The sequence below is a fragment of the Podarcis gaigeae genome, assembly GCF_964106915.1.
Source record: "Podarcis gaigeae genome assembly, chromosome: 5".
Lineage (NCBI taxonomy): Eukaryota > Metazoa > Chordata > Lepidosauria > Squamata > Lacertidae > Podarcis > Podarcis gaigeae.
In genome coordinates, this window is record NC_139681.1 from 4,309,458 (window position 1) to 4,321,802 (window position 12,345).

Here is a 12,345-nt window from a genome sequence, read left to right on the forward strand (position 1 = left end):
CTCCTCAGGGAAGACACCCAGGGTGGACCGCACCCATCGCACCCCCCTTCCTCCGCCAGTGGTCCAGAGGCCAAAGTGGGCGAGGCAATTGTACAGTCAGCCCCATCCATTCTCCCCTATGCAGGCAAACAAGTGGCGTTTGAGTTCAAGGACATGTTCCAGACAAGCAAAAGTTCTCCAGGGGGTGGGAAGCAGGCTTGGTTATGGGGGAGTGGCTTGGTGAGAGACCCAAGGGCCAGGCAGAGAGGCCTGGAGGGGTGCATTTGGCCCCCGTGCCTGATGCTCCCCACCCCTGCCCTATTGTAGACTATGAGGAATTACAGGGGCAGAGAGAGTGACCAGCAAGCGGGGGGGGGGGATTCTCTAGTCCTTTTGGAGGACAACACTTGCTGTTTTTGTTAACAGGTCCTGCCACATCCTGTCAATGATTATCAGTTTAATTTCTGGTTCTCAATTTCTCTCTCTTTTCCAGGACGTGTTGGGCTGTGGAAAGACATCTTCACTGTCTCCATGAATGAGAAGTTTGATTTGGTTTACAAACAGAAAATGGGAAAGTGTGACCTCACATTTGACTTTTATTTATAAAGCATAAAGCAAAAGTGCATGACTCTGATATCGGGATCCCAGTAGAAGTGCTTTCTGCATTCATTTATTACTTGCTGGACACAACACTATACCTGTTGCACATATCAATACTTTTAAAAAAGGCACCGTGCATTGGGAAGTGAAGGTAAGAAGAGCCCTGCAAGATTGTGGCAGCAAACACCTAGCTCAGTGTTTGCTTTTCAGGTGTGGCCCTGGGCTGACCACCCCTGACTTACCCACGCATAAAGGCACAAAAAGCTTTCTCTGTTGGTTTGTGGGCTCACTGCCCTTCATTCCATAAGTTAATGATGCATTGTATGAAGAAATAACACCCACCCCTATTGCTTCTTCTGAACCTCTTACCCTTCTTTCTCTTTGGACAAGGGGGGGGGGGAATAAGCTTCTTCTTTTTTGTCTCTGCACCATTCACAGCTGTAAAATTATTTTTACTTGTTCACTACTTTATCTCGCCCAGGGCAACCCAAAGCAGCTTACAACCAATCAACCAACCAACCAAACAAACAACCAAACAAACAGGCAATAGAGACATTAAAGCAAGACAAAAACCTTTGCCAAGCCCCTACCTGGAACTGGCCACATGTGCTTTACTTGGAAGTAAGGCCCAATTTGTTCAATAGGACTCTTACTCCCAGGTAAGATGGGGATAGGACTGCACCTGGGGGGGGTGCTTATTCAGAAGTAAGTTTGTTTCCTTAAAGCACTTTTGCCCCCAAATTCAACAAAAGACTCCAGAGCTGCTTAAAAAGATCAGCAGTGAGGGACTGCGCTGATATTACCTGAGGGAATCAGCATTCAGAAAAGGATCATGGAGCTCAGTTCGGCCCGTTCTGGAAAGCTCCATGCACTTCTTTGCACAACTGATTTGTGAAATGATGGATTTAAGAACAACAAAGTATCTGCCCCTTAGGGCAGAGGCAAGGAAAAGGAATCGAGAGGGAGGTTATCCGAGTCAAAGGTGGCACACTCATGAGCATGGTGCCTTACTTGTATTTTTCCCTAAATTAAGAAGAGGAGCCAGCCCTACTATTAGGCAAAGTGAAGTGACTAAGTGGTAGGTGCTGGAGGGGCAGGCAGTAGCTCTTAAGTCCCCCAGCCATTCCGCTGCGTTGGAGGGCAGAGCATGTCTTGACCCCTGAACTAGCTTGCTGGTTTAGGTGTGAGCGTGGAGGACACTGCCCCGTCACCACGACTGGATTAAGATTCAACTGCCTGTCTGAATTGGCTTCTGTATGTGGCAGGGGCACCATCTTGCCCTTCACCTCAGGCAGCAACATGCCATAGGTCGGTCCTGCTAAAAAGCCCCCAACATGTTTCCTCGGAGGGAAGATGGCTGCACAGCTGCCATTCTCCTTCATGTCACTAGGGCTCCTTCAGAAGAACTTCCCGGTGCATTGTTCCTAAACAGAGTCAACACAAATAAGAGAAAACATCCTTCCTCTGTAAATGAAAGCATTCTAAAAAAAAAAGAGAGATAAATGCCAGGAATACCTGACTGCTATGGAACACGTTCTGTACATGTAAAGTATGTAGTATATACACAGTTTAGGGATGTATACCTTTTCAGAGTCATTGTGTATTTAAAATACTTTATGGAAGCTTTTCAGTGGAAACCTCAAAAAATTTCAGTGAACCAGAGACAAGTTCGTTTCAAAGGAAAATGGGTTACAGGCTGAAATGATGTGCTAAATGTTACCTTAGTGTGTGCATGTCAAGCACTCAGCATTACTTTCATAACTAAGATAAGGAGGACAACGTGTGATGGTTAAGTGCAGGCTCTTCCTTTTTTGTCTCTCATCAGCTTTCTACCCCTTTCCGCTCTTGCTCTTTTGAGTGCTGGGGAAACAGGGTTTCCCTCCAACAGAGGTTCTGGCAGTTGGAAAAGTCCAAGCAACCGTTTAGTAGCAACTTCTCAATTTGTGCTCAGAAAGGCTCTACAGGGCTGTTGTGTATGAGGCAATGAGCACTTTTCCATTATGGGCTATTACAAATTTGGAGAAGATATTTTCCAGTTGCTTGCAGAAAACAGTGGTGATGGCAAAGATATTGGGGGTTCCATCTGACAAATTGTCTCACAATAAGGACAGTGTTTCCCACACTTTTACACCTTGTGCCTCAAATTCAGATCCCCAGATGCCTCCGCTAACCAACCACCAGTTATCTGCTTGATGGTTGAGCTGAGAGGAATAATTGCAGCTGTGTTTGCAGCTGTATCATGGAAGGATATCTGTACTGAGGTAGGGTATTGGAAGTTTTTTTGGGGGGTGAGCTAAATCATTTCCCCTTCCCCACACCTTGTTGCCAGATTCCAGCTCCCCTCAGACATCCACCCACCAAGCGCAGCTTGGATGGGGAAACAAGGCTGAGTAGGGATGGTACAGAAGAAGGTTATCCTCTTGCCTGCATGGTCTGGCCGGGAATCGTAACAAATCTGAATGTTAGAAAAAGAAGAAGAAAATTTCCAGCAGTGAACAGAGCCTGGACTATGATTTGAAAGTCTCTTAAAACTGGACCAGAACAGAATCTGAACAAATATTTAGATTAATGTAGCTCTCACTGAGGTAGCAGACCTGTACCTAGGTGATGTGACTTGTGAGGCTGCAGGAGAGATTGCCTCTGAGTGCTCATCCATCCATCCATGAAGCATAAGCATGCATCATGTGCCGCCTGTCAGGAAGAAGGGTATACTAGATCCCTTCTCCCAGGTACAAAATTTTCTCTCTGGGTTTTCTTTTTCTTTTTTGTTATTATAAGGAGAAGCGTTATCTCACATGAGCCCCCAGCTGCAGTCTGAAGTGCAACAATCCAGAAACAGATTGACCACCACAGTGGGAACTAGGCCCAAATTATATCTCATTAGACCAATTAACCTGCTCCACTCAATTAACCAGCATAAATAACTTATTGTAACCCATAAAAACTCCTGTAAATGGAGGCCCATAATACTTCAAACAATCACACTTCCATTTCCTACATGAACCAGAACTGAGCAGGCTCTGAGGTTATGCTTCCCCCCCCCCCCCACCTAACTCTGATTGGCATGAACCTGAGTGAAACCAGAACTACTTCTGGTACAGATAAGCCTGAACTGAAACGGAAACAAGATTTTAACAGTAGGGCTCACTGGTACTTATGTACTCCACTCTCACCTTGCATTCAGGCCCACCCGTAGGTTGAGAAATTAAGATTGGAAATTCTGTGAACCTCCCTGAGACCTCAATAAATAAATAAATAAAATAAAATGTCAAACACTCATTCATCAGTTATGACTAGGTCTGCCAGCTGGCCAGAAAGAATGGGAAAATCTGTTCTTGATCTGCTAGTGAATCTTTTTGAGAACTTAATTTCTGCAGATACAGTGGACATTTGAAAATTCGGCACCCCTGAGCTACAATTCTGACCTTCTAAAACCATCTTCCAGTGCAGCCAATATAGCTCCCATCAGCAACGTGTGGTGGTGAAGCAATGTTTAGCGAGTGCGGTGTCTCTTCATAGTGCCCATGCGAATAAAGACTGCATATGTATGATATAGCAGGCATACTCTAATACATAAGCACAGTATAGCAGTTTCTAGTAAACATCAAAGGGCATCTTCTCTAATGGACATGAAAAACAAACTAAGAGGGTGCAGCTGAAAACTGAAAAGAGCAGCCACACACAATATCAGAATGAAAGCCAAGATGTGTGCTTACTATCTATAAATTTATGTATACCTATTCAGAAAGATTATGTATATAGCCTACAGTTTGCTTGTTAATATAAGAATCAATTATCTTTCATTTTTCTGATTTAATAAAGGGCTGCTAGACCACAATCCAGGGAACCATCTTGCCTCTTTAACAACCTAGTGGTCATGGACCATGATACAACCCAAAGTTCCTTCTACAGCATCCCAGTTCCAGTTCTGTTGCCCACCCTCTTCTCCTACAAAGGGCCTGTCCACACCAGAACAGAATGTGAGCCCCATCCTAGTGTTTGCCTGGACCTTTCCCCTTCACATGCATTCCCTTTCAGTCCTGTTTTAGCCTTGCCAATGTTTTTTTTTTTGTAACACACATACACTTAGGTGGTCCAGGCCAGCACTGGGATGGGGTGGGCATCATGTGGATGCCCCTACCTTAATGGGGAGACAGTCCAGTGCAAATCCACATTTTCCTCTGTGTGGATGATCCCTCTCCGTGGAGCAGTGCAAAAGTCATACTTGCTCCAAGAAATGGGAGGAGAAAGGGTTGGTAGATAAGATTGCAGCCTGGAGACCCACACTGCAGTAAATTTACAGATGAAGCAGAGAATTTGGTAGGTGCATATCCTGCTGCCCTTTCTGCAATTGCACACCCACCCTGGGACTGTGTGGTATTCCTGTTTATTACAGGAATATAGGGAGTGGGCACACGGAAGGAACAGGTGGCCTCACTTCATCCGTATGAACACCCTGGTTACAAACCTGGCAATTCTGGCAAATGATGGGGCTGAAAGAGCACAGAAAGCCAGCTTTGGGGTTGTTAAAAGAGAGGGGGCTGTTCTTCTGGTTGTCCCTGGCAGCCCTCCTTTACGACAGCTCATTGAAATCTCTGAAGACGGACAAGCATCACTTATCATTTCCATAGGGTAGAGGGAGGCAGTTGTCTATCAGCGCAGGTGTTGGCAAATGGCGTCAAAAATTTTGTGGCTTGACAGCACTCCTTGTATATTTGTGAGTGAAACGGCTTTTGGTAAACTTTATTTTTATATTTTTAGTACTGTTGAGAATATTTAAGCACTACACATTATACTTTGTGCTTGCTTGCTTATTAAATAAAGACATGTTCCGTGTATGGTGGGTTGTCTGCTTTTTATCTCACCCGAAGAAGGCAAAAAAGCAGCTTGGACAAGGGTGAAGAACCTCAGCCTTGGGAGCGGGATTCAGCTGCTAGGACTCTCTTTCTGGCTTATCAGGACTCTCCCCAGCCACACGGTCAGACCCTTTAAGGACCCTTACCTTGCACCCTCCTGAGGGTGGTTTGCCTTGGGAATGCTGATACCAGTGTGTGTGTGTGTGTGTGTGTGTGTGTGTGTGTGTGTGTGTGTGTTTAGAAAGCAGCCTGTTGTACAAAGGTGATCTTTGCATTCATTGCTCTGTCTACCTTCACTTCTGGTGCCAAATGCCCCCCTCCCACTAGCCTGGATGTTGCCCAGACGGGAATGTGTTTTTTGGAGGAAAAAGATTTTTGATCCTCGAGCTAGGAGGAAGGATTAAAAGTTGAATGACAAGGTAGGGAAGAAGATAGCGGCACTCTTAATAATAACAACAATACTAACAATAGCAACAATTATTATTATTATTATTATTATTATTATTATTATTATTATTATTCTGCCCATCTGACTGGGTTGCCCCATCCACTCTGGGCAGCTTCAAACAAATTAAAACACAGTAAGATATCAAACATTTAAAACTTTCCTATACAGAGCTGCCTTCAGATGTCTTCTACAAGTCAGATAGTTCTTTATCTTGGCATCTGTGGGGGGGGGCACGTTCCACAGGTGGGGGGTGCCACTACCGGGAAGGCCCTCTGCCTGGTTCCGTGTCGCTTCAATTCTCGAAGTGAGGGAACTGCCAGAAGGACCTTGGAGCTGGATCTCGGTGTCCAGGCTGAATGATGGGGGTAGAGACGCTACTTCAGGTATACTGGGCCGAGACCGTTTAGGGCTTTAAGGGTCAGCACCAACACTTTGAATTGTGCTTGGAAACATACTGGGAGCCAATGTGGATCCTTTAGGGCTGGTGTTATATGGTCCCGGCGGCTGCTTCCAGTTTCCAGTGTGGTAGCTGCATTCTAGATTAGTTGCAGTTTCCGAGTCACTTTCAAAGGTAACCCCACGTAGAGTGCATTGCAGTAATCCTGGTGGGAGATAACCAGAGCATGCACCATGCTGGCAAGACAGTCTGCGGGCAGGTAGGGTCTCAGCCTGCGTACCAGATAGAGCTGGTAGACAGCTGCCCTGGACACAGAATTAACCTGTCCCTCCATGGACAGCTGTGAGTCCAAAATGGCCCCCAGGCTATGCACCTGGTCCTTTATGACCATAGTTACCCCATTCAGGACCAGGGAATCCCCCACACCTGCTCACCCGCTGTCCCAAGAAACAGTACTTATCTCTTGTGGGGATTCAATCTCAATCTGTTAGCCGCCATCTACCCCCCCAACTGCCCAGACACATAGGACATTCACTGCTTTCACTGGTTCCAATTTAAATGAGAGGTAGAGCTATATGAACACCCAGCCAAAACCCCCTGACGATCTCCCCCAGCAACTTCATAAAGATGATGAAAAGCACGAGGGAGAGAATAGAGCCCTGAGGCACCCCAAAAGTGAAAGCCCAGGGGTCCAAACACTTACCCCCCCCATGACTTTCTGGACACGACCCGGGAGGAAGGAGCGAGACCACTACATAACAGTGCCCCCCAGCTCCCAGACAGTCCAAAGGATACCATGGTTGACAGTATCAAAAGTCTCTGAAAGATCCAGCAAGACCAGGAAAAAGCTTTCACCTCTGTTCCTTGCCCGCCAGAGATATTTGACTAGCATGACCAGGGCAGTTTCAGTCCCATGATGAAGCCTGAAGCCTGAATGGAATGGGTCCAAAGAGTCTGCATCCTCGAGGCATGCCTGGATTTGTTCTGCGACCACCTGCTCAATTACCTTGCCCAGGAATGGAATATTTGAGACTGGGTGATAACTGGCCCTAGCGGCTAGGTCTGAAGATGTTTTTTTAAGAAGCGGTTTGATGACAGCTTCTTTAAGGGGGTCTGGGAAAACTCCGTCACAGACGGAAGCACTCACCACCCCACAGGGCCCATTGCCCAGCCCTGCCTGGCTTGCTTTTATGAGCCAAGATGGGCAAGGATGAAGGAGACAGGTGGTCGGTTTCACTCATCCAAGCAGCCTGTCCACATCCTCAGAGGTAACAGATTGAAATTTGTATTGCTTAGCCAAGGGCCATCATCAAATCACTCAATAGTACGATTAAAAAATGGTACACCACTCAAAATATAATCTCTCCAATGGTTCCATAATCAGAAATATCACACCAGTTCTGCACAGGAAGTCATACAATTAACAGCAGTAAAAGCTTGAACTGGCTGTAGGCCTAGGTTTCAGTTATTTTGCTAAGAATTTACAGAGTTGTTTCTTTCCTTGCATCACAAACACAATAATATATATAGGTATGAGCTTTCGTGTGCATGCACACTTCTTCAGATACCATAGTGAATGTCACGAGCTAATTATGTGTTGTGTGCATTTTCTTAACCATTTTGAGGAAACTTAGGAAATGGGCTGGACTGGGGGACTTGCTTAAGCCTATAAGCAGCACAGGGTATCTGAAGAAGTGTGCATGCACACAAAAGCTCATACCAAGAACTAACTTAGTTGGTCTTTAAGGTGCTACTGGAAGGAATTTTTTTTGTTTTGACTATGGCAGACCAACACGGCTACCTATCTGTAACTACAATAATATATATATGTGGGTTATACAGGAATTTAGGACGAAATGGTCATCAGTATGCACAGCTTTATCACCTTGCCATCTTGTCTAGGTGAGATTGCACATATATCCAACTGACAGCTACTGATATGCAGAAATACCCCAATGTTTATTTTACAGACTGTGAAATCTGTGATAATGGCCCAACATGGCAATCTCATATTAATCCAAATAAATTTTAAGAAATCTCCAGCAGGTGGGAGTGTACTGCAAGCAAACCACATATGCAAAAGGCATAAACTGCAGTAACCATTCGCTGCTGCAGGGAAGGAAGTATAGAACCTGTTTATGCGCTAAGACTGCAATCCTGAGCACACTGACTAGGGACTAAGCCCCAGCGAAAAGTTAGCCAGCGCCCTAGGCCAGGCCTCCGAACATGGAGATTTGCTGCTACAGCTAATAGATTATGATTGACATTTGCTCCAAGGATTTGTTTAATCCTTTTAAGAAGCCACTGCCAGCAAGCATATGATAGTGACTGTCACGAGCTAATTATGTGTTGTGTGCATTTTCTTAACCATTTTGAGGAAACTTAGGAAATGGGCTGGGGTGGTGGAATTGCTCAAGCCTATAAGCAGCACAGGAAGCAAGAACAATTGGGGGTTGTAGGCAACCAAGTCAGAGTAGACCCACTGAAACTAATGACCTACGCTAGCCATGTCCATTCATTTCAATGGGTCCACTCTGATTAGCATTGGATGCAACCCTAGGTTTTCCTGCAGAGAAGGGGGGGTCCATAAATGGGTCGTCTCTGCTCATTCACTCTGCTGGGCAGGAAGAAGTTGATGAGAAGGGGTTATCTAAGTGGGACCGACAACCTCTCTCCAGTTCATTTCTTGCCCAGCTCCACGACAGGTCACTTATTGCATCGCTCCATTTTTTGCAGGGTATTTTTTTATTTCTTGGCAACTGGCAGTCTTCCTAACATTCCTCTCTCTGCTAACCAACCACAGGACCACAATAAAAAGTAACGTATTTTTCGCTCTATAAGACGTACTTTTCCCCCTCCAAAAATTAAGGGGAAATGTTTGTGCGTCTTATGGAGCGAATGCAGGCTCCTTGGCTTCAGCGATAGCAACGCGAAGCCTCCAAAGCGCAGGGGGAGCGCTTCCTCCGCACTCCAGAGGCTTCGCGTTGCTTTTGCTGAAGCCTGAAGAGCGAGAGGGGTCAGTGCGCACCGGAGGTCCCACTGCGCTCCGGAGGCTTTGGGTTCTTTTTGCTGAAGCCAGGAGAGCAAGACTCCTGGCTTCAGCAGAGAGGGAGAGCTGAACAGCGCCCCTTCAGCGAAGCGGGAGGAGAAATGGAAGGGGCTCCATTTCTCCTGCCGCTTTGCTGAAGGGGCGCTGAGCAGAGAGGGGGAGATTTTTTTTTTATTGTTCTCCCCCTCTAAAACAAGGTGCGTCCTATGGTTGGGTGCGTCCTATAGAGCGTAAAATATGGTATGTGTGGAGTGGGGGGAGAGACAAGAGCGGACAGAACAAGGATTTAAGAGCTGAAGGAGAGACCACCATGAGCTCACCAGCTCTTTCAGCAGACCTTTCAGATGACTCTAGGTCTAGGAGATACTGAGCTGGCTGTAGAGGGGGAGGCAGGACTCCCTTGCTGTCTTCCATGGTCCCCCACCACTTTGGAGGCAGCCAGGACTCCACCTAGGGCCAGCAAAGTCATGACAATGCAAGAGAGCGCCCAGTATGCCAGGACCGCGGGGGGGGGGGGGAAGGACTTGCCCACAGCAATCTGTGAGGAGTCAAGGCTTTTCTCTGGAGCTCTTGTTTTCAACCAGATCCCCTGTGCTGGTGGCTAGACAATCCCCCCCCCCATGTGATGCTGGCAATAGCCCAGCTCACAGCCCCCACTTCAGCTTCCAGGCACAGGTGCATGTGGTTGAGCAGGCTCCAGCCCAATGCAGCCACCATCTTGGCCTGCGGTGGTGGTGGGAACTGAACACCTCTTCCTCGTCTCCATTTTCTGGCACAGACCTACAGCATGGCTTCAGGGGGTGCTGCTGGAGATGAAGGGACCCTGAGCCCCCAAAGCTCCAGAACTCTGCCTCTCTTTCATGGGAAGGTGGTGGGCTCACCAACCATCAGGGTGGGCATGTTTGAATATTCCTATAGGAGAAAGAGCAACCTTCCAGGCAGAGAGACAGCCTGGCAGAACCTTTCCCGACTCTGACATGCTGACTTTATACACCCAGGGAGATGTCGCACCACAAGAGCATTAAATCGCATGTGCCCACCGCCCACTCTTATAGCTTGGATGGGAAAACGTTTCCATTTCATTCTGCTGATTATATACATTGGCTCTGAATCTACACCTGCAGTTATATGAAGCTGATCTCCTGCCAGTCAGCAAAAAGGGATAAGTGAATCTTTACACCACGTGAATCATTAGGACCTGGTGTTAGAGTACTAAGAGTATTTGGTGTTAGAGTACAGTACTAAACCTCACTGCCCCCGGCATTTGCTTCTAGGCAATTCCTAAAAGAAAGAGCGGCATCCACCTATCAGAACATAAATCCAGACTGGAAATCAATGTTCAAAGAAAAGGAAATTAACTTGCATTCCCAAATACACATTCAAGTTTAATTGGTGTTTTTATTAATGTTAAGTTTTGAATGAAATAAAATAATAATAATAATAATAATAATAATAATAATAATAATAATAATAATATATTTATACCCCACCCATTTGGCTGGATTTCCCCAGCCACTCTGGGCGGCTCCAGCCACTCTGGAGCTTTTGACAGGACGATAGAGGATAAAATCTGCAATCTGTAATCCTCCCTGAGCACTTGGGCAGGTGCAGCAAAGAAAGGTAAATAAATGTAGCCAGCAATGTCACATTTCATGATGAAAAATTATTTTGTAAATTTATCTATCGGAGCAAATTCCAGGATTATCTCTGAAGCCGTATGCCCCTTCTGAGCACTCATAAGCAGGGCTTGAAGGTTTTGAGCCTCCTCAGTTGTTTGTCCCTGGAATCCATTATTCATACTGCCTCTGTACAGGGAGGTTCCATTTAGTGACCGTGGCTGATGACAACAGCTGGAGCTCTCCTTAACTTAGTCTAATACTTGTCTAAAACTTTACCAAGTAAGTGGGAGGGGGGCTCCCGCCCAGCAGTCAGGGCAATTACCATACCAAAGACAGCACCTGCTGTTTATGCATGGAGGTTATGGCACGTTACGTCAAGCAACTGATATCCTATATGTTTCAGTGCATTTTCCTATTATTATTATTATTAAAATTTTATATGGCCCTTTACCCAAAGATCACAGGGCGGTTGCAAAATATCCTACCATCTTCCTTACTGCAAAAGTCCAATTTTTGGAAGGAAGCGAGTTTGCTGGGCAAGAGCACAAGAACACCTAGTCCATTTTAACTGGACAACTTACAGTACTTACAAAATAGCAATGGTTTGGGAGCAGTCTTCAAGCAACAGCAACACAGCACCTGAGAGCAGCAGGCTGCCTTAGGGAGCTAAAGGTGGGCTGTGAGGTGCACACACAGTTGTGTTGCCCATCATTTCAACACTGCCTGCTCCTGCTCTGCCCAGCACCTGCTTGCTGCCCAATTCAACAAATGCTGCAAAGCAGCAGTGCCAGCCCCAGTGGATGTCCTGGGAGCAGACCGATGAGTAGGCTGGGTTGCCTGCCTACTCAATCCGCCAAGGCCTTCCCTCATGGCACTGACGAAGACACATTGGGATGAGGCAGCACTAGGGAAGGCTGCCAATGGGCCTGGCCAGTAACAAGCAAGCATCATTGTGGCAGAGGTGCTACCTCAGTAACAGCTGGGGAACTTGGGGAGAATGGCCTGGGGGCACACAGAAGACTCTTGCAGGCTGCTGAAATGACTCAAGACAGCCAACATGAGCTTTCAGCCTCTTCAAAGCACACTATGGAGAGCCTGCCTTGTTGTGACAAAGGCACACGGGTACCGTCATGCTTAGCAGTTAGGCTGAGCCTGCTGTCTGGTCAGCATTCAGTGCCAGAAAAAGGAGAAGCTCAGCTGTGATATGCCTGGCAGGACTCGTGAGCATGTGTCCATGAAGCTTAAAATGCCAGCTAATTGAGATATGGGTTTGCTGTCCCTTTCTCATTTGCTGCTGTTCCAGGAAGTGCAATCTATTAATTTTTTAAGAATGCAAAAATGTTTTTCAGGAACAATATTCTAAACAACTGTGTGGATCTGTTCCAGCAAATGGAAAC

At 46.4% G+C, this 12,345-nt stretch overlaps 1 protein-coding gene across 2 annotated transcripts in view; it reads left to right on the forward strand.

Moving 5' to 3' along the window:
- The window catches only part of SULT4A1 (sulfotransferase family 4A member 1), a 30,286-nt gene extending 24,871 nt beyond the window's left edge, over nucleotides 1–5,415 (forward strand). For both annotated transcript variants that reach the window (XR_014564205.1, XM_083738938.1), the window contains one exon: nucleotides 473–5,415. Coding sequence is in view for 1 of the 2 variants with exons in the window: in XM_083738938.1 (XP_083595064.1) it covers nucleotides 473–585 (113 nt within the window). In the remaining variant the exon portion in view is untranslated. The remainder of the gene's footprint in view (nucleotides 1–472) is intronic.
- The last annotated feature ends 6,930 nt before the right edge of the window (nucleotides 5,416–12,345 follow it).